At 36.4% G+C, this 20,465-nt stretch overlaps 1 protein-coding gene and 1 pseudogene across 2 annotated transcripts; one reads left to right on the plus strand and one right to left on the minus strand.

Annotated features, from left to right (window-relative positions):
- The first annotated feature begins 1,616 nt into the window (after positions 1-1,616).
- LOC110909201 (diacylglycerol O-acyltransferase 2) lies at positions 1,617-6,387 on the plus strand. Of its 2 annotated transcripts, XM_022154231.2 has the most exons (9): positions 1,617-1,832; positions 1,916-1,990; positions 3,041-3,126; positions 3,311-3,417; positions 4,190-4,345; positions 5,537-5,623; positions 5,704-5,801; positions 5,898-5,985; positions 6,125-6,387. In XM_022154231.2, the coding sequence occupies exons 1-9, from the start codon at positions 1,642-1,644 to the stop codon at positions 6,224-6,226; spliced, it is 990 nt and encodes a 329-aa protein (XP_022009923.1). In that variant the 5' UTR covers positions 1,617-1,641; the 3' UTR covers positions 6,227-6,387. The 2 variants fall into 2 exon arrangements, with proteins under 2 accessions (XP_022009923.1, XP_035838706.1); XM_035982813.1 differs by lacking the exon at positions 1,916-1,990.
- Positions 6,388-6,460: 73 nt separating this feature from the next.
- Positions 6,461-8,992, minus strand: LOC110909203 (annotated as a pseudogene).
- Positions 8,993-20,465: the final 11,473 nt, after the last annotated feature.

Below are 20,465 nucleotides of genomic sequence, written 5' to 3' on the forward strand. Positions count from 1 at the left end.
AGTGTCTCGTAAGACATTTGTCTCATCGTTAACGAGTCGTGCACTTGGTTCACCAACTTCATAGCTCGAGTCGACAACCAAGTTAAAATCAGATGATTGAGTGTCGTGTAATATATCTATCTCATTAACAACACTCATACTTGGATGATCCCAAAGTTTTCGATGGTGAACGTCTTTTACAACCCTCCAATTGTTGGTGGTTCGAGAAGAAGGATCTTGGAGATAGAACACTTGTTTAGCTTGTGTGGCTAAACTATATTGTTGATCGTCATACCATGCATTACCAACAAGAATAAATTAATAAACTTAATTGGGTTTATAGGGACGACATGTCGTTTCTTTAAGTTAAACTTTATTTTTTAGTTTTATTTTAATTTTTATACATATTGATCATTAATAAAATTAAATTAAAATAAAAATATTTAAAGTTATAGAGACAACATGTCGTCTCTATAAGTTAAAACATTTTTTAAAGTTTCCAATTCAACAAACTAGAGAATAAAAAAAAGCAAAAAAAAAAAAAATTATTTTCCCTTTATAGAGAGGATATGTCGTCCCTATAAGGTAACCTATCTAAAAAGGCACGAAAACCCTATAGAAACGACATGTCGTCTCTATAGGGTGATCTATAGAAAGGACATGTGTTTTCCCTATAGGTGTCGTCCCTATAAGGGTTTTTTCTTGTAGTGTTGGGGATTCGTGTTCAACACGGGTATCTTAAAACAGTTTTCGCCTTTTGTTAAGTTGTTTCCCAAGGTACAACATCCAAATCGGTAGTACTAGCGGAGATGAACTTAGCGGCCGAGATGGTATTGGGTTTCAAGGTGTTTGTCGTTGGAATAAAACAAAGAAAAATAGTTTATGGATCGACTTAGGGAGTCCTACTCTCCAATCTTCTGAATTTATGAGTTGCTTGTAGTTCTCAGTTTTCATTTGTAAGATTTCGATGGATAATCATTTTTTTTTTTCAAATAAGTCTTCAAGTTCATTTTATACACAGAGAAAAAACAGAAACAAAATTCATATTAAATCTTGTAATAAACAAACTTAATTGCTATAGAATTAGGTGATCAACTGAACGGCTGAACCTATTATTTTTTTCATAGCCTCTCAGTAGCATTAATTGGACCAATTGTAGGAAAAAAAAAAGAGATTGAAATGGTAAAAGAGAGAGAGAGAAAATGGACTGAAATAACCAAAAAAAAAAATGAAATCACAATGCGTCGTGGGAATTCTTTTCCCATGTAAAACTACAAAGATGAATTCTCTGTAATTAAGTAAATATCAACCATTCGAAGTTAGAACCAAGTTTAATCCGAGATTTTTTTTTTTTAATTTCTTTTATGCATTTGTCACATAAATCATATTTTTTCAACGGCGTATCTAAATGTACCATATCCCCTTCTGAACATACTCCGATGTGACAGGGAAATATTTTTTTAACCGTGGGCCTCTCCCGTAAGTTTGTGAGGGAAAGGGATACGTTTGGCGACTTCCATTTTGAAAGCCTTGTACTTCTACCATCAAATATTGACTACTTATAACTCAATAAATGGGTTTCCTAAGTCAAAATACCTGCCAAAATCTTACTTTAACCTCTATGTTTATAACTCCCAAAGTTTTGGAGGCTGTTCACCCACCATGTCCAAGACCGAGGAGACGAATGGAGTCCTCCCACCACCTCCGGAACCAACGCCTGCGGTGTTTACAAGTAAACTTGTTTCACCAATTCATACGTTCTTTGTAATGATCATATGTCTGGGATCTGTTCATTTTTTATGTATTCTCATCATGGCTTCATTCTTATTGCTCCCTCGTCACCAATGCTTACTGTAAGTAATTGTTAACCTATTTATAATTTTGTTTTCTAACTTCCAAATAGTTTTGATCATAAATTTGTAATTTGGGTTTTCAGGGTATTGGGGATGCTTGTGGTGCTTATGTTCATCCCAATTAATGAAAACAGTAAATGGGGCCTAGCTTTAGCCAGGTTAAATAAAGTGATATTAGGACCCAACTTAAATTGCTTTAAGATATGTAGCTTGTTCAATAAAATATCTTTTTAGATTCCTTTACATGTAGGATAAAGACGTTGTTGGTATTTTAGTATGTTCACCATGACATATATGAATGAGAAAACCAAATCTATAAAAAGTATAAGTAGCAGTTTGGAGGATTAAATCAATTTAATGTTCAAATTTAACATGGTGGTAAAAAAGGATTTAATGCAATTGTTAATTTGTCATAGTTCATAATTTTAAACTTATACCATGAAAGCTGAGTTTTGCTAATTATATCAAAGATAATGTTCAATGCACAGTCAGAAGATGCTACTAATAGTGTGTCTAATTAATTTCACTGTTGTAGTGACGTTCGCTCCTCCCCCATTATAATTGTGCGTCAAAAGATTATAAAGGTGTGTCCGTCTTATGTAAATTGTAGCCAGACACTTGCTTATAGGTATCTTTTTGTTTAGCTGCTCATATTGCCGGAGATGCTCGTGTTCAAGCACATTAGTGGTTTCCAAATGATTCGCCCACTCTGCCCATTCACCTGTTATATTGCCCGATTTTTTTTTTTGCCCGCTTTGACTTGTACCCCCATTTATTTTGGCCCATTACAACTGTCTCTACTCTCTGGGTCAATATTTGCCCCTCTAGTTTATGGTACACTTGCATCTGAGTCGCTTCCAGATTTCAAGTGGACTCTTTTTGTAAGTCCCACATGGTTGAAGAGGAGAACAAAGTCTTCCTTATAAAGGGGTGGGAACCTTCTCTACCAGGACGCGTTTTGCCTGGGGAGCGATTCTTAGGGTGAAAACAAACAGTGAATTCCTAGATGGGCAACTCATCGGGGGCTAGGCGGACAATATCTTGACACTTTTCTATACATAATGGTATTATATACTTGCAGTTAACTGAATCTATGTTGATGGTGTTAGTTTGACAGTTTGAGCTAGGATTTGTCGATAACATAATCCAGTTATAGCAGTATACATGCACTAAGTAGCATGAAATGAAATGCATTCCATCAATTTCAGGTACATATATAAGCATGCGCCTGGTTACTTTCCTGCTACTCTATATGTTGAGGATATTAAAGATTTCAATCCTGATCAGGCTTACGGTAAATTTGATTATATTCTTCATCTAGTACTGTTCAGATGAAATTAAATTACACTTGGAAATTTATTCAGACAATGTGTTTTCTTTGTAGGGTCGGTTAAAGTTAAGTTGAATCTAAGTGATGAAAATATAGATAATCAATAACTATCATAAGCTTCGCTAGCTAACTGTCCTTGTTAATGCAGTTTTTGGATACGAGCCCCATTCAGTTTGGCCAATTGGAGCCGAAACACTATCAGCTCTTACAGGTTTTATGCCTACCGGCAAAGTCAAGGTCCTTGTAAGCACAGCTGTAAGATTTGTTACCCTTCTATCTTTTAGAGTTCTAAATCGTGTGATGTTCTTTTGTAGAGGTTGCAATTTAGGTCATCATGAGTCGATTCATGTTATGTTTAAGAATAGCTCAAAATGAAACAAGCGGAATGATAGAAACCCTTTGAGCGGGTTAGACTCCAAGATAGACCCTTAAGCGGGTTAGACTCCAAGAATTAGAGATAGAAACAAGACTTTGCTAATTTTCTTCTTACTTCATTAAACTCAAAATGAGTGTTAAATACAAGATGCAAATTGAAACATGTAAACATGGAGATATGCTAAACATGGAAACGTGGAGTGTGGTTTAACATGCAAACTAACTAATGTAAACGTGGGTAACAGGAAAGAGTAAACATATGCATGCTATATAACTAAATGAATATGCATCCTAATTAACTTAATGAACGTGGGTATGTGATGATGGGTCGGATTGCCCGGTCCCGAGATGGAGTTGGGGTCAACGGACCGTATCACGGAATTTGTCCAAAGTGGTCTTTTATTGCATAAAACTTTATTAAAAAAATTCACATTATATTCAGATAGTACATATGACTTCTATAAGTATATATGCATGCTAATTGTTTGTTATAATAAAAAAAAAAAATCTAGAACATCAAGTTTTACGGGTCAACTGAACCTGACCTGACAACTCGTGCAAAAAAGTACTTGTAAACTGACCATTCCACTCATTTGCATCCTCTATATTTTTCTAAAGCGTCCAATAAATGTTGGATTTTGAAATTAATTAGCTGCTGTACACACCGTTCTTGAGGCATTTGTGCACGTGGTTGGGAGCGTCGGCAGCAACAAGGGAAAATTTCTCATCTCTCTTAAAAGCTGGGTATAGCTGCGTAGTGATCCCAGGTGGAGTACAGGAGTCATTTTATATGGAGCATGATTCCGAGGTTTGTTTTTCATTACTTTCACATACAGATACTCACCTCTGTTACCATTTGGCCCATATAGACCTGGCAAAAACAAGCCCATCCATTCTATTTTGGGTTGATATGGATATTTTAAATTTTAAGATGGGTTAATCACTAGGTTAGGATGGGTTATGAAGTGGTAGATAAAAAAAAGGGTAGGTCAGGATGGGTACAAGACAAAATCACTAAACTAATTACTACTCGGAGATATCTCCCGTAGCACTCTCCCGTCGTTCTTCGTTAAAAAATAAAAAAATAATTAAAAATAATAAAAAAATTGAAAAAAAAAATCCAAAAAATAAAAAAAAATCTAAAAAATGATAAAAAATCCAAAAAAAAAAATATAAAAAATCACAAAAATTTCTAAAAATTTCAAAAAAAAATCTAAAAAATAAAAAAAAATCCAAAAAATCCTAAAAAATCTAAAAAAAAAAAATCTAAAAAACCATAAAAATTCTAAAAAATCCAAAAAATCCAAAAAAATCTAAAAAATAAAAAAAAATCTAAAAAATCAAAAACATTCTAAAAAATCAAAAATAAAAAAATTCTAAAATAAAAAAAATTCGAAAAAATCATAAAAGTTCTAAAAAATCATAAAAAAATCAAAAAAAATTCTAAAAATCCAAAAAATTCTAAAAAATAAAAAAAATTATAAAAAAACCAAAATATTCTAAAAAACCCAAAAATCATAAAAAATCAAAAAAATTCAAAAAAACATAAAAACTCTTAAAAATAAAAAAAATACTAAAAATCATAAAAATTCTAAAAAAATAAAATATCTCAAAAATTCGAAAAAAATCCAAAAAATTCTATGATTTTTTTTTGGATTTTTTAGATTTTTTATGATTTTATATGATTTTTTAGAATTTTTTTTATTTTTTAGAATTTTTTTGATTTTTTATAATTTTTTGATTTTTTAATTTTTTTTAATTTTTCTAATTTTTTTGATTTTTTAGAATTTTTCGGATTTTTTAGATTTTTTATGATTTTTTTGATTCTTTTTTTTTATTTTTTAGATCCCATGTTAACCAAAACCCATCTTGACCCATTACCCATCCAACCCTTTTTTTAAAATACCCATCATTATCCAAACTCATCTTGACCCATTACCCAAACCCATCCAACTTGCCCACTTTGCAACCACTATTCAAAACTACATATTTTGTACAGGTTGCGTTTTTAAAGGCAAGGAAAGGATTCATACGACTTGCAATGGAGACCAATTCTCCTTTAGTTCCTGTTTTCGCCTTTGGCCAGGTATAAATTCTCTTTTTACGATCTTTTCAGTTGTTTTAATAGTCATAGTTAAATGTCAAGAACATGTTTAAATACTGCAGTCCTACATTTATAACTGGTGGAAACCACGGGGGAAGTTGTTCCTAAAACTCTCTCGTGCTATTAAGTTCATGCCTGTTGTCTTTTGGGGTGCTTTATGGTATGTTTTAATGTTCAATTCATATTATATTACAATATGTCACACAAATCACATCAACATTGGTGCCTGTTTTGCGTGATAAATTTAATTATGCAGGTCTCCTGTACCCTTACGGCAACCAATCCTTGTGGTGGTTGGTAAACCAATACATTTCAAGAAGTATTCTACACCAACCATGGAAGAGGTATTCAAGTTATTAATGTTACTTTGAAGGGTGGTTTTGTGATTTCACACTCTTCTGAATATGTCCATGTTAAATTGGTTGTAATTGTACTTTTCATGATATCCATGATCTAATGATTTGGTGTTTACATCTTTTGTAGGTCTCAGAAGTGCATGGTCAGTTTGTAGAGGCACTTCAAAGTCTATTCGATAGGCATAAAGAACGAGCAGGCTATCCTGATCTTGCATTACGAATTATGTGACAAGATTGTGTGCACATTTAACTATTGGGTGAATCCATTTTGCATTACGAGCAGTTTATGTCCAGAATACTCGATTGCAACATGAGGAACAATAAAGTTAACTGTTTGGTGAATCCATTTTGGTCCGAATCTGTTTTGAGTTTCGACCCAAATCAAATTAATGCGTTTTTCAAATTACCCCTTCTGATCCGAACCCAGTTTGACCAGTTACCTGACTCCACCTGACCTTCCTGTTTTTGCCCAACTTATTAAAGCGCGATAATCATAATCAGATGTATACATTTCAAAGGCCAATCCTAAACACTCTCTTGGTCAAATGAAACAAAGTCAAGAAACAAGCCACATGAAGATGGTTGACCATAGGCTAAGCGATACCGATGCCAAACCATAAGTCCACAGCATAATCACGGAACATTCACTCTCACCGACACCAAATAACTGCATTATTGTACCTGCATATTAACATGTTTCACAAATCTTTTAGTGACTATATATATACTAATATTACTGTCGAAAGCTTATACCAGTGTTCATGGCTGGTGGAACCGCAAACTGTAGCAGAAGAATGAAAACATAGAGAGGATCTGCAATATCTACAAAGCCAAGATAAATCGCTCCTTTGACCATTAAAATGCCACAAACTGGCAAGAAAACATACTTAACTGATACGATCCCAAACACAATTGGTAATGAGATACCAGACCCTTTGAGACCTGCAAAACATATGATAACTAGTAACACCATGAAACTTAAAGTATGGATGTGAATTTGTGGTTAAGACTACCTCTTAATAGGTTTCCACCAACAATTAATGTCACAATCGGAATCGCTGCGTCCCTTTGACAAAACCGAGATCAGGGTTAGTTAGCTTCCTCTATTCCATGAACAGATATTGTAGGAAAATAAAAAAGATTATACCCTACTAAAGATGCGAATCTTGAATAACTCGAAGCGGAGCTGTGGTGCCGATTAGGAGCGTGCGCATTGGTGCGACTATCCCAATCACGAACCCGACAATCTTTAAAACAATTTTAACATATTATTGTGTGTAAATACTAAAACAAAACCAGTTTTAATAAACCGTATAAACACTTATATCTTTTGTTTCAACTATGATACATACTGTTATGTAATTGTATATGAGTTCTCTACTTGAACCTGGTTTTGTAACATAAGAGTAGGAAACTAGATGTATACCGCTGCGATAGTAGATGGTGCAAACACTGCCTTCAAGTTAATATGTCTTGAAAAGTTTCTCAGTTGTTGTTTCATCACATTTAGCATCACCTAATGCAACCCACATTTTGACTTTTAAGGTGAAACATACAAGTAAGACTTTAAGTTCCAAAAGTGAAAAGAACAACCTTTGATTTTCCATTGATGTTAGTGGAAGACAAAGATGAAGGAAGCAAAGTGCGGGTCAAATCCTCTTGCACGGTAACTGTTTCATCTGTAGATGCAACATCTTTGTTACCAGAATCTATGGGTGGACCCGCAAAAACCCGTACGAGGTTGTAAACATATAGCCATAAGTATACAGCTCCAATCTGATGAATATGTCATTAGGGTTCAATAGAAAGGGTCCTGTTATACAAACACCACCTTGCATGTCACATCACACAGGTCGTATGATGTCATACGGGCCGTATGAGGTCAAATCAAGTCAACAGGCCATATGATAGGGCGAAAAAGGTCATAAGGGTTGTATCACTTTGTCAATGGTCAAATTAGTCATTTCTTCCTCATTCAAAACCTCAAACGGATTTGGCACTCATACGACTCCTATGATCATTTTTTTGTCTTAGCATACTATACCCGTTTAACTACTTTTCACCCTTTCATATGGCCCGTATGACACGTCAGCAGTCAGGATAGTGTGTAAGTGGTGTTTGTATAGCTTAGCCCAAGACAAAAAACAATACTACAACATTACAAGTAAAATTACATACTGCCAAAGATAGTGAAGCATAAGCTATGCTATACTCATAGCAAACATCAGGATCTCCAAATGGGCTAGCTTTCTCTTTGCATACAGCTGGTAATATTATCAAAAGCATATTTCCCAAGTTTCCTGTCGGCCATAACTCATGATCAAAACCAAAAATTAATTAACCACCTATCAACACGGGTGTATGTTCTCTTATACTTGGGGTTTGTATGGTACGAGTTACCTGCTGCACAGGTGCCTATGATGAGGCCCTTTAAATGTTGAGGTGGTCTAGCGATGATCAAAAGCAGCCATCCAAGCATGGATCCGATTACGAACGTCAGAAGAATATTAACAGGCATAAACCACCTGCAGTTTTTATAATTACTCATGACGGTTAGATATGTTAACTAAGCAGACCGATCAGAGCTCGATCAGATAAGAATATTTACATTGAGATCATGCTTTTGTAAGTGATGGTACTAGCCAGATTGCTACCTACTAGTGCCGGATTTAGCACAAAGAACACAATCTGTTCACAATTCAAAGGATGGATCTTAATTTGTACAACGGGTAATGAAAAAAATCATATTTTTTATTTTAACAAACCTGTAGTTGAACTTACTTCATTGATATGCTTCCTTGAGCTTTGTCCTAAAATATTAATGGAGTCCAAGGCAAGAAATGAGCCAAGTGCAGTGACAATAAGCACTTTGAGAATGAAACCGGTTAATCTCTTAATCCATGGTTAGTTAGATAGTTAGTTTAGATTTATTATTAAGTGGCGGTTATGAAGTTGAAGGACCAAAGTTGACAAAGTGGAAGTTGGAAACTTCCATCAATAACCGAATAGGTGTGTCTCTACACACACACCCATTCCAATCGGTACAAGGCAACAAGGGAAAGGACGCGACTGTTGATCATGCGGACAAGAATCAACACACCTCTTCAAGATCCAAATCTCAACCACACATTCAAGAGACGTATCCTTTCACGAAGAGACGCGTCTATTCACTCGTACCCGTAGGAAACTATAAATAGGGATAGTTAGATTCATTTGTACTTGTTCATATTACATTCGAAATCAATTGTATATACTCTCAATTCGATATTGTATACATTCGGTTATTATCAAGTTATTCAAGTTATTGTTATTCAAGTTATTCACGCTCATTAGAGATCAAGATCCAAGTTCGGGCCAACAAATTGGTATCAGAGCATCAGGCTCTAGGCGTGGGAATCGCAAGGCATCGCAGGGAATTCGCGATCAGGTTTCAATTTCGTTTAAATTCGCAAAAGTTTCATTTCAGAATTTTTATTTTCGGTTCTAGGAAAGTCGGTCGAACCGAACGGTTAGGAATCTAGGGTTCGTTTGTTTTGATTCCGGGGTTATAGTGCGAATTAGATTGATTTGGTTGTTTTGGTTATTACACGATTCGGGTAATCGGGGTTGTTGAGATATATTGAAACCAAAAGAAAGTTTATTAGAAGTGAAGATTATTCGGCAGGAAGATATGGCAGGATCATCCGGGCAAAGTCCGATAAATGGAAATTCTCTTTCCCAGTTTCAGTGTCCGATTCTGAAACCAACAAACTATACGGTTTGGGCTATTCGTATCAAGACGATTCTTGAAGCGAATGGTTTGTGGGAAACGATTGAACCGGCAGAAAATGCAACGGTAGACACTAAGAAAGATAAGTCTACAATTGCATATCTGTTTCAAGCAATACCAGAGGACGTTGTATTGCAAGTCGCAAGTTGTAAAACTGCAAAGGAGATTTGGGAAAATCTAAAGATTAGACACGTTGGCGTAGATCGGGTACAAAAGGTGCGTATGCACACGCTAATGTCAGAATTTGAAATGTTGCAAATGAGGGATGACGACACTATTGATTCGTTTACCGCAAAGATTAATAGTATCGTTACCCGAGCAACAGAAGTAGGATCGACTATGAGTCAACTGACTCTAGTACGCAAACTCTTAAATGGCGTACCGGATAGGTTTACTCAAATCGTTGCCTCTATGGAACAATACTCTGATATAGAAACCATGACGCTACAAAAAGCAGTCGGAAGACTAAAGACGTATGAAGAACGTCTCAAGTTAAAGAAAGGAAATCAAGGAGAAAGCCAAGATAGGCTTATGTTCACACATCAGGATAACAATAGAGGAAGGCAATTTGGAAACCGCGGTCGTGGTAGGTTTAACCAGATGCATGGAAGTTGGCGAAACAACGGAAATAGGCAAAGTCCCAGAAACGAAGGATCTACATCAAGGCCCAGAAATGGAAATTCAAGAAATTGGAGGAAGTTTGCAAGAACCGACCTAAGTAAGATCCAATGCTTTAAGTGTCAAAAGTTTGGACACTACAAGAAGGACTGTTCTGAGAAAGACGAAGTTCAAGAACATTCAAACCTCGTCGAGGAAGACGAAGCACCCGTATTGCTGATGACAATACAAGAAGAAAATGTTCAAGAAAGGGCTCTGCTAAACGAGGAACATATAAAACCGACAAGTTATGCCTCAGAAAATGAAAATCTATGGTACTTAGACAACGGGGCCAGCAACCACATGACAGGAGTGCGAAGTCACTTCAAGGAGTTAGATGAAACTGTGACAGGGCAAGTACGTTTCGGTGATGGGTCACACGTAGAAATTAAAGGCAAAGGTTCAATACTACTGGAATGTCTGAACCAAGAACAGAAGATTGTTTCACAAGTATACTACATTCCAAGTCTGAAAACCAATATATTGAGCCTCGGACAACTTACAGAAATCGGTTGCAAAGTGGTTATGGACGGAGATTTACTTACTATCCGAGATCGAAATAGAAAGCTACTAATGCGGGTCAAGAGAATGAAGAACAGGCTGTACAAGGTCAAACTGAAAACGGGAAAACCAATCTGCTTACTATCAAAGACCGAAGACACAGCATGGTTATGGCACGCAAGGTTAGGCCATTTACACTTCGACGCTATTAAGGAAATGACTCGTAAGAACTTGGTACATGGAGTTCCCCAAATAAGTCATGCTAGTCAAGTCTGTGACGCATGCTTATTAGGAAGCATAGTAGGGCACCATTTCCAAATCAGGCAAAGTTCAGATCTCTAAAACCTCTGGACTTAGTCTATGGGGATTTGTGTGGTCCTATAACTCCACCAACTCATGCTGGGAAGAAGTATATATTCTTACTTGTAGACGACTGTACTCGCTACATGTGGGCGTATTTACTAACTTCCAAGGATCAAGCATTCGAAACATTTAAGGAATTCAAAGAAAAGGTGGAAAAGGAAGCGCAGACCAAGTTAAAAATGCTAAGGACGGATAGAGGAGGTGAATTCACATCGGCTGAATTCAATAAGTATTGCAAAACCAACGGCATAGCAAGACAGCTTACAGCACCATATTCCCCACAGCAAAATGGAGTAGTTGAAAGGCGAAACAGGACGATGTTATCCACTACTCGCAGTATGCTAAAGGCAATAAACATGCCACAGAACTTTTGGGGTGAAGCAATACGACACGCGATATACGTACTAAACAGGGTTCCGACAAAAGCCCTAGTGAACAAGACACCATATGAAGCACTAAAAGGAAGGAAGCCAAATTTGGAACACTTGAAAGTTTTTGGCTGCACTGCTTACGCTAAGGTACTACCACTTCAACAAAAGAAGTTAGATGATAGAAGTGCACCTATGGTTTACCTTGGAATAGAAGAAGGATCAAAAGCATACAGATTATATGATCCAGCAAAGAATAAGATATGTGTCAGTAGAGATGTAAAGTTCATGGAAGGTCAACCATGGAACTGGGATAGTTATATGGAGACGGTAGATTCAGGGAATCCCGAATGGACAAACTTTGTCATTCAAGAAGATGACATACCACCAGAATTAGAAGAAAATGAGCCAAGTAGTCCAGGGAGTAGCGGGCCACATCATGACGATTCAGGAGTAGATCAGACAGAAGAACCAGACTCCTATGTAACCCCGCCAGCATATTCATACAATCAGAACTCAGCAGGAAATTCAAGCAATTTATCAAGTGGAGGTCCACCCACTTCTGAAAGTACAACGGAGAGTATTAGTGACACTCCAGTAAGACTAAGAAGTCTCGAAGACCTGTATGAAGAAACAGAAGAAATTCAACTAGATCCACATGAATTATTACTCGCTGAAGAAGAACCAAGGAATTACAAGGAAGCATCTAGTGACAGAAAGTGGATTGAAGCAATGAAGGCTGAATTAGACTCAATAAACAAGAATAACACTTGGAATTTGACGGAGTTGCCAAGAGATCACAAAGCAATAGGTTTAAAGTGGGTATTCAAGACTAAGAAAGATGCAAACGGAAATATTGTCAGACACAAAGCAAGGCTAGTTGCGAAAGGATATGTTCAGCAACACGGAATAGACTTTGACGAAGTCTTTGCACCAGTAGCACGTATGGAAACAGTACGACTAATGTTGGCTTTAGCAGCATATCAAGGTTGGGAGGTACATCATCTAGATGTGAAATCTGCATTCTTACACGGAGACCTCAAGGAGGAAGTATATGTATCACAACCAGAAGGTTTTATAAAGCCAGGAAATGAAGGAAAGGTTTACAGACTATCAAAAGCACTGTATGGATTGAGACAAGCACCAAGAGCTTGGAATACGAAGTTAGATCAAACCCTAAAGTCACTTAACTTCAAGAAGTGTACTTTAGAAAGCGCAATCTATACAAGAATGAGTGAAGCCTCTACACTAATAGTTGGAGTCTACGTTGATGACTTGATAGTCACAGGAACATCAAAGAAGGAGATAGACATCTTCAAATCTCAGATGAAGAACAAATTCGATATGAGCGATCTAGGATTGCTAGCATACTATCTGGGAATAGAAGTAATTCAAGCAGGGGGTGAGATAGGCATCAAGCAGACAGGATATATAAACAAGATACTCAAAGACGCTGATATGTTATCCTGCAATGACACGAAGACACCCATGACTCCAGGAACTCAATTAACAAAGACTGAAGAAGGAGATCTAGTAGATGCAACACATTACAGAAGCCTGATAGGTTCACTCAGGTACTTATTGCATACAAGACCAGATCTATGTTATCCAGTCAGTCTACTTAGTAGATTCATGCAAGAACCAAAAGAACAACACCTGAAAGCAGTAAAGCAAATACTACGTTACATCAAAGGAACTAAAGAGCATGGAATCATCTACAAAAGACAAGGAGGATGTAAGATCACAGGTTATAGCGACAGTAGTTTTGGAGTTAATACAGACAAAGGAAAAGGAACAACTGGTCTGGTATTCTACTTTGGAGAATCACCTATAACCTGGTGTACACAGAAGCAACAAACAGTGGCACTATCTTCATGCGAATCAGAATTCATGGCAGCCACTGCAGCAGCATGTCAAGCACTATGGCTTAAAAGATTGTTAAGTGAAATCACAGGCTGGAAGGAAGAGAAGATAACACTCAGAGTAGATAACGTTTCAGCAATAGCACTCATGAGAAACCCAGTCTTTCATGGAAGAAGCAAGCACATTGACACACGCTATCACTTCATAAGAGAATGCGTGGAAAACGAAGATATCACTGTGGAGCACATAAGTGGAGAACTACAACGGGCAAATATACTAACAAAGGCACTAGCAAGGATCAAGTTTGCTACAATGAGGGAACTGCTCGGAATTCAAGATTTAAAGCAACACATGGATGTTCGAGATTAAGGGGGTGAATGAAACCGGTTAATCTCTTAATCCATGGTTAGTTAGATAGTTAGTTTAGATTTATTATTAAGTGGTGGTTATGAAGTTGAAGGACCAAAGTTGACAAAGTGGAAGTTGGAAACTTCCATCAATAACCGAATAGGTGTGTCTCTACACACACGCCCATTCCAATCGGTACAAGGCAACAAGGGAAAGGACGCGACTGTTGATCATGCGGACAAGAATCAACACACCTCTTCAAGATCCAAATCTCAACCACACATTCAAGAGACGTATCCTTTCACGAAGAGACGCGTCTATTCACTCGTACCCATAGGAAACTATAAATAGGGATAGTTAGATTCATTTGTACTTGTTCATTACATTCGAAATCAATTGTATATACTCTCAATTCGATATTGTATACATTCGGTTATTATCAAGTTATTCAAGTTATTGTTATTCAAGTTATTCACGCTCATTAGAGATCAAGATCCAAGTTCGGGCCAACAGAGAACAGGCATAGAAGCAGCAGAAAACAGATCAAGAACCCCCATCTCTAAATCAAATTGTTTTCAGAAAATTTGAAAAACAAATGAAGTCTTATATAAAGATGTCTAAAGCCAACCTAGTGGTACTTAAAAAATAGTTAACAATTCATCAACGAGATTAACGTTGTTATGTGAACTAACATTCTTGGAAGTATTGTTATATAAGTAATCTTACTAAAGCAACTACTTTAATTTTTTTTATTGTTAAAGATAACAAACAAACACATCAAAAGTTAAACTTTAAGAAAGTAACAGAGAGAAAAAGGTGGCCCTTTTCTATGTTTATTAGCTTCTAATATTAGATTTCAGGAATATGAATATATTATTTGGGTCAAGTTATTCTACAAATACTCCTAATTGTAAAAAGTGTAAGAAGGATTTATAGAGTGACAAATGTCCAATAACCTAAAATTAAACACACTACATCACCACCCAAAACCTAAACACCCACCCCCACCCCACCCCACCACCACCCAAAAACCTAAACCCTCACCCCCCAAAAACCTAAAAAAAACTAAACACCCACCCTCACCCAATAACCTAAACCCCCACCCCCCTCGGCAAAAAAAAGGGGGGGGTGGGGGTTTAGGATTTTGGGTGGTCGTGGATGTTTAAGGTTTTTTTTTTTTTTTTTTTTTTTTGTAGTGACTCTTTTTAGGAGACTTTGTAATTTCTTACAAATATGATCCTTTGTATTTGATCCTAATCCTATATTATCATTATATTTATAAAAGATGTGGGGCACATGTAACTAACAATGCGTCCCAGCCTATTATTTACACGGTGTGGATCTATGCAGGGGCGGATCTATGTGTTGGTGAGGTGTTGTCCGGGATAGCCCTCAACTTTCTTGGCGTAGTGCAATCTTTATTTTAGTCTCTGTTTTATTTGTCAGGGATACCCCAAGTAAATGTTACGATACCCCTGAATAAATGTGAGGATAATATGAAATGAGGTTTTATGGTCGGTGGAAATGAAAATTTACGATAACGGAAACTTGCTTGCAAAGTAGAATGAAGAAGATGAAGACTTATTAATATTTATTTAATATAATAAAAAGGTGTCCGGACTTGGAATTTATATATGATAAAAAGCAAACTGAATGAACAGTGATTTATTATTAAATTAAAATTAGAATTAGAATTAGAATTATTTAAAATTAGAATGGAATGAATAGTAACATCATTAAGAGATGATCAAATGGTATCGGATATAGGTACCGCTCTCAAATTTACCAAATTGATGTATTTTCGTTACCGGTTTTGCGCATATATTCACCGGTTTTTACCCTCAAATACCGGTGCCGTACCAGTACCGACCGGTACTGAACCGTACCATACTAGGTATATTCGGTACCGGTACCCACTTTTGGGGATTTCGGTAACGGTATTTTCGGTACCGGTTGGTACCGAGCTCATCAAATCCTGTAGCAACGTAACAATGCAAGTAATTGCACCGTTTAGATTACTTTTCATACACACAGTAAGTAAACTGTATTTCATTTGAATGAGGTTTTATATACACAACAACTTATTTTGCTTTCTTTTTTGTCTTTTTCTGTAATGAATGAATTGTAGCATGTAAAATTAACTTGGATATTTAGAATATTGATGAGCAAATCGTATCAAATCCTGTAAACGAATCGGTATCGTATCGGTACCAAATTTACTATACCAAATCATTTTCGGTACCAATTTGGTACCCACCTTTTGGCGTTTTCAGAATCGTTACTTTCGGTTCGACACCGGTGTAGCACCATACCTGTATTTATTGATTTTTACCTTCAAATACCATAACGTATTGTACCGAGCATTTTCGGTACCGGTACCTAATTTCGATGATTTTCCGGATCGGTACTTTCGCTGCCGTTACCGGTACCGAGCTCATCCATATTTTAACGTGCTAGCACCATAATAACTGAACTGAAAACAACCGAATTTCCAACGTGTAGGACGTGTGGGTCCTATTATTATATATTAGGTTATTTAAAATCGTTTTTTATGACGGAGTGACTATCCTTACCACGTCATTTTATTTATATTTTGATATTCGGTATCTGTTTGCCGTTGCTGACACGCCTTTTGTAGTCATTGGGTCTCGCCGCAACGTGCGGGCGGAAAATAACTAGTAATAATGAAAAAGCAGCTTGAAAAGTAAAAGGTCAAACTTAGTAAAAACTTGACTAAAGTTCAACTATTTAGTTTTTTTTTCACTGTCCGATAGTTCTTTTTTTAACTACAAAAAGATAAAAAATGAAAATAATATAGGAAAAATATTAAAAATGTTCCTCTGAAATATATGATTTAATAGATTTTTTTTGTTTAAATGTAAAAAATATTATATAACATGAAGAAAATATGAATATTTATCTAAACGTAAATAAGAAAGATTTTAAACTCCAATTTTATAAAATTAAAGATAAAGATCCTAGATATGATTCATTATAAAACTTAAAATTTTTAATATTGAAAAGTCATATAAATCATTCAAGCGGTATTGGACCTGTTTTATCGAACTCTACAATATGAAATTTTAAGTTTTCACTTTTAAATTTATAGCTTATAGATTTTAAAATTTATGTTTATGTTTATGTTTATGTTATTGTGTATTTTTATTCAGAATTGTGCATTTTCCATTATGTCTTTTTTGCGACTCATAGTGTTATATTTTACTCGACATTGTGTTATATTTTACGATTTATTGTGTCTTTATATGTTTCTTAGATTTAGAAGACTTTTTAGGATAACTTTACCCAGTAATTATATATATGTATATACCCAGTCGCAGTCACATAGGTAAAAGAAGAATTTAAGGGCCCATTTTTACTAGCTGCTAAGGGGCTCTTGAATTCTTAAAATGGGTCGGTAAAAGCTTTTTAAGATATCCCTGAATTTTTCTTATAGATTCGCCATTAAACGTGTCGAAGGATGTAAATGGTTTTGATTAAGCATTATATGGTGTGAATACCCTATTTTCATGTGCGTATATGTGTCCAGAAACCCGCAGTGAACGCAAATCCCGGAATGACAAACTTATGTATGTACACATGTTATCTTTTTATGCCTTCGTGCTCTTAAAAAAAAAGGCTTGTATAGAAACCACCAAGTGTGTTTGAATGAGGATCACTAAATATTTCACAACCATTTGACTCAATAGTGGTGAACATATGTATTACACTGCTGGGTGTGTGTTTGGGTTTGAGGCGTGGCAACTAAACCAACGCCGCTCTAGCCACACTGGGCCAGCCAAGGTAGCGGTGTTGCCTCTCTGACGTGGCTATGAAGCCTGGCGTGGGGTGGCTTAGCCAGATGATGTGAATGACTGGGATTGGATAGTAAAATATGACCGTTACCCATAGCCGTTAGCCATGGAGGTAACCGCTATGCAAATCAAATTTTTAAAAATTTTTACTAATTTTTACCTATAAATACTCACCCCAAACCCCCAAATTTTTTACACCAACTTTCTTCAAACACAAATCTTCATCCAAAACCCACCTAAAAACCGAAAATGGTTAACTGGACCGAGGAGGAGGAGCTAGCGCTAGTGACGTCAATCGTTGACGCACAATGAATGCTACGCCGTGGTGAAACCGCTTACTGGACACGAGCGTTCAAGGAATACCAACAACATATTGGAAACGCGCGTCATAACTTGAACGCGTGTCAACATAAGTGGCGGAAGCTAAAACCGCACCTGGATCGGTTTAAAGCATGCTTCGATCGTGTCCCTGCGGGCGACCTCAACTACGACGATCGAGTGGAGATCGCCAAAATCGAGTACAGGCATGATGAGAACCCGGAATTTGGTTTGGGTTCCCCATTTTAATATTTATTGTACTTTGTAATTTTTTTAGAATTTTTTATGAAGTTTTTTTTTTATTTTATTAGGATTTATTAAGTTGTTTTTTTTTAATTCTTTTAGGATCTATTAAGTTGTTTTTTTTGATTTATTAGGATTTTATGTAATTTTTTTTATTTAAATTAAATTAGTGATGTGTTTTATTTTATAAATGTCAAAAAATAAAAAATAAATCCACATGTCAACCCAGGCCCCCAACCCACGCCGCTACCGCACCCCACTTTTTTGGGGGTGGCCTGGTGGAGCCCATCTCCGCCACATGTAAACCCAACCCCCCAACCCAAACCCCACACCCAGCAGTCTTATGAATTATATATTATATAATACTCTAATTTACAACATATTGGTGTGTTTGTACATTTTGAATAAGTTGAGTTTTGTGCTAATGTATCTTGTTTGTTGTGTAATATTTTTTGTACAATACTTTTTAGAAGCCTCGTGTCCTTCCTTTTGCTACTTCTTCCTATCTAGTTTTCACACTCTCAGAGTTAGAGAGGGTTGATGAGAAGAGGTTTCTAGAGAAAAAGATTCGCGGGCCACCGGATACGCTACCCGGTGGCTATCTGGATGTATTGATGAAGTGGGTGTGAGTCCAAAGGATACCTACCATATTGATGAAAATCATCAGTAGGATCAAACCAGAGGCTATATATACTTCCATGGATATGAAGAGCTTTTAGGAGAAGAAACAAAGAACAACGCAACGATCCACTGATCTCCACTTCACTCAAACCCTAATTTCAACGAAGGTCCACCAGAGCAAGTCGTAGGTTCATAATCCTCCCTTACTAAAACCCTAATTTACAGATTTATATAGAAATTCATCATTATTACTGATATTATAGCTAATTATTCAGAGGTTTTGTCAATTGTTCATGCGTGTGAGGGAGATTTGGTTACGAAGATGACTAATGATGCTTTTATTTCCAACGCAACTTCTACTGTTACCCAAGTGATGAAGATGACCAACAGACTTTCGTAAGTTCTTTAATTTTGAAGCTTTGTTGATTTTACACTTCTTAATGAATTTTTTTAGCCCTATAGGATGTGCAAGTTAAGTCATACTTTTTGCTAAATTGCTTGCAGTGGTGTCTCAGACTCTCAGCTAAAGGAAGTGGTGTTACGATAAAGGGATCTGCTTATCTCCCAGAAGAGGCTAATACAGCTCCTTTTTGTTTCCAAACTAATGAATTTGACTTTTTATCATGTGAAATGAAATACCTTATAATGATAAATTTGACTTTTGTTTCAATGGATTGCTTATAAACATTACACTAGCATATGTTGTCACACCCCAACCGATGGCGGAATCATCGGGGCGCGGCACTGAGCGAAACAGATTGTCCAGAAGTTTCCATAACAACTATTCATACAATTCAGTTAAAGATACGTCCCATACCGTATCCCAAATAGACAAATATATTATTACAGAAAACAACCAAACAAGTAATCCTGTTCCGACAACTCAGATTCAAATATTATTACATACATTTGTTTATTGTTTCTAGACTCTCCCTAGCCTCGATTTCATCACCATGCACCTAAGCATCCTAGCAACTTAAGCACCTGTCACATACGTTAAAATAAAGTAAATATATAAAAGGTAAAGGTGAGCACACAAGTTTGATATAGCATATAGAGTTCGAATAGTTTACGCATAACCAGGCACGTACACAGAGGAAAACGATGCATGTTAATTATCGACATGGGACCATCGATACCAACGACTGCGGGTTGACCGTCCGAGACGGTTCGCAATACATGATTACCACCGTAATCCATGCAAGTAATTGTCCTTAACAACCCCCGTGTGAACGGGTGCTGAGTCCAAACTATAGTACTATGTTGCTAAGGCAGGTAGATAGCACTCTACGTGTAAACATAATAAACAGCATTCATTTAGTCAAATAGCACATGCAATTGGTTAGCGTTCAAATAGTTTGTGTTTGATTGTGATTTGATAGGTAACGTATGTAACACCCAAAAGTGCTAAAAGCAAAAAAAAGGGATCGAGTATACTCACAGTGATTGATTGTGGATTGAAGGGAGCACTGAGGGTACGATTAGCCTGAATAGTTCGATAGCATAATGATAAGTAACACGGAAAATGTAAACAAGTGAAAGTGGACCGAATGGGCTGGTCCGGTTCGATCGAACGGGCTGTTCGGTCGGCTGGACAGTCCTGTT

The sequence above is a fragment of the Helianthus annuus genome, chromosome 14 (assembly GCF_002127325.2).
Source record: "Helianthus annuus cultivar XRQ/B chromosome 14, HanXRQr2.0-SUNRISE, whole genome shotgun sequence".
NCBI classification, from domain to species: Eukaryota; Viridiplantae; Streptophyta; class Magnoliopsida; order Asterales; family Asteraceae; genus Helianthus; species Helianthus annuus.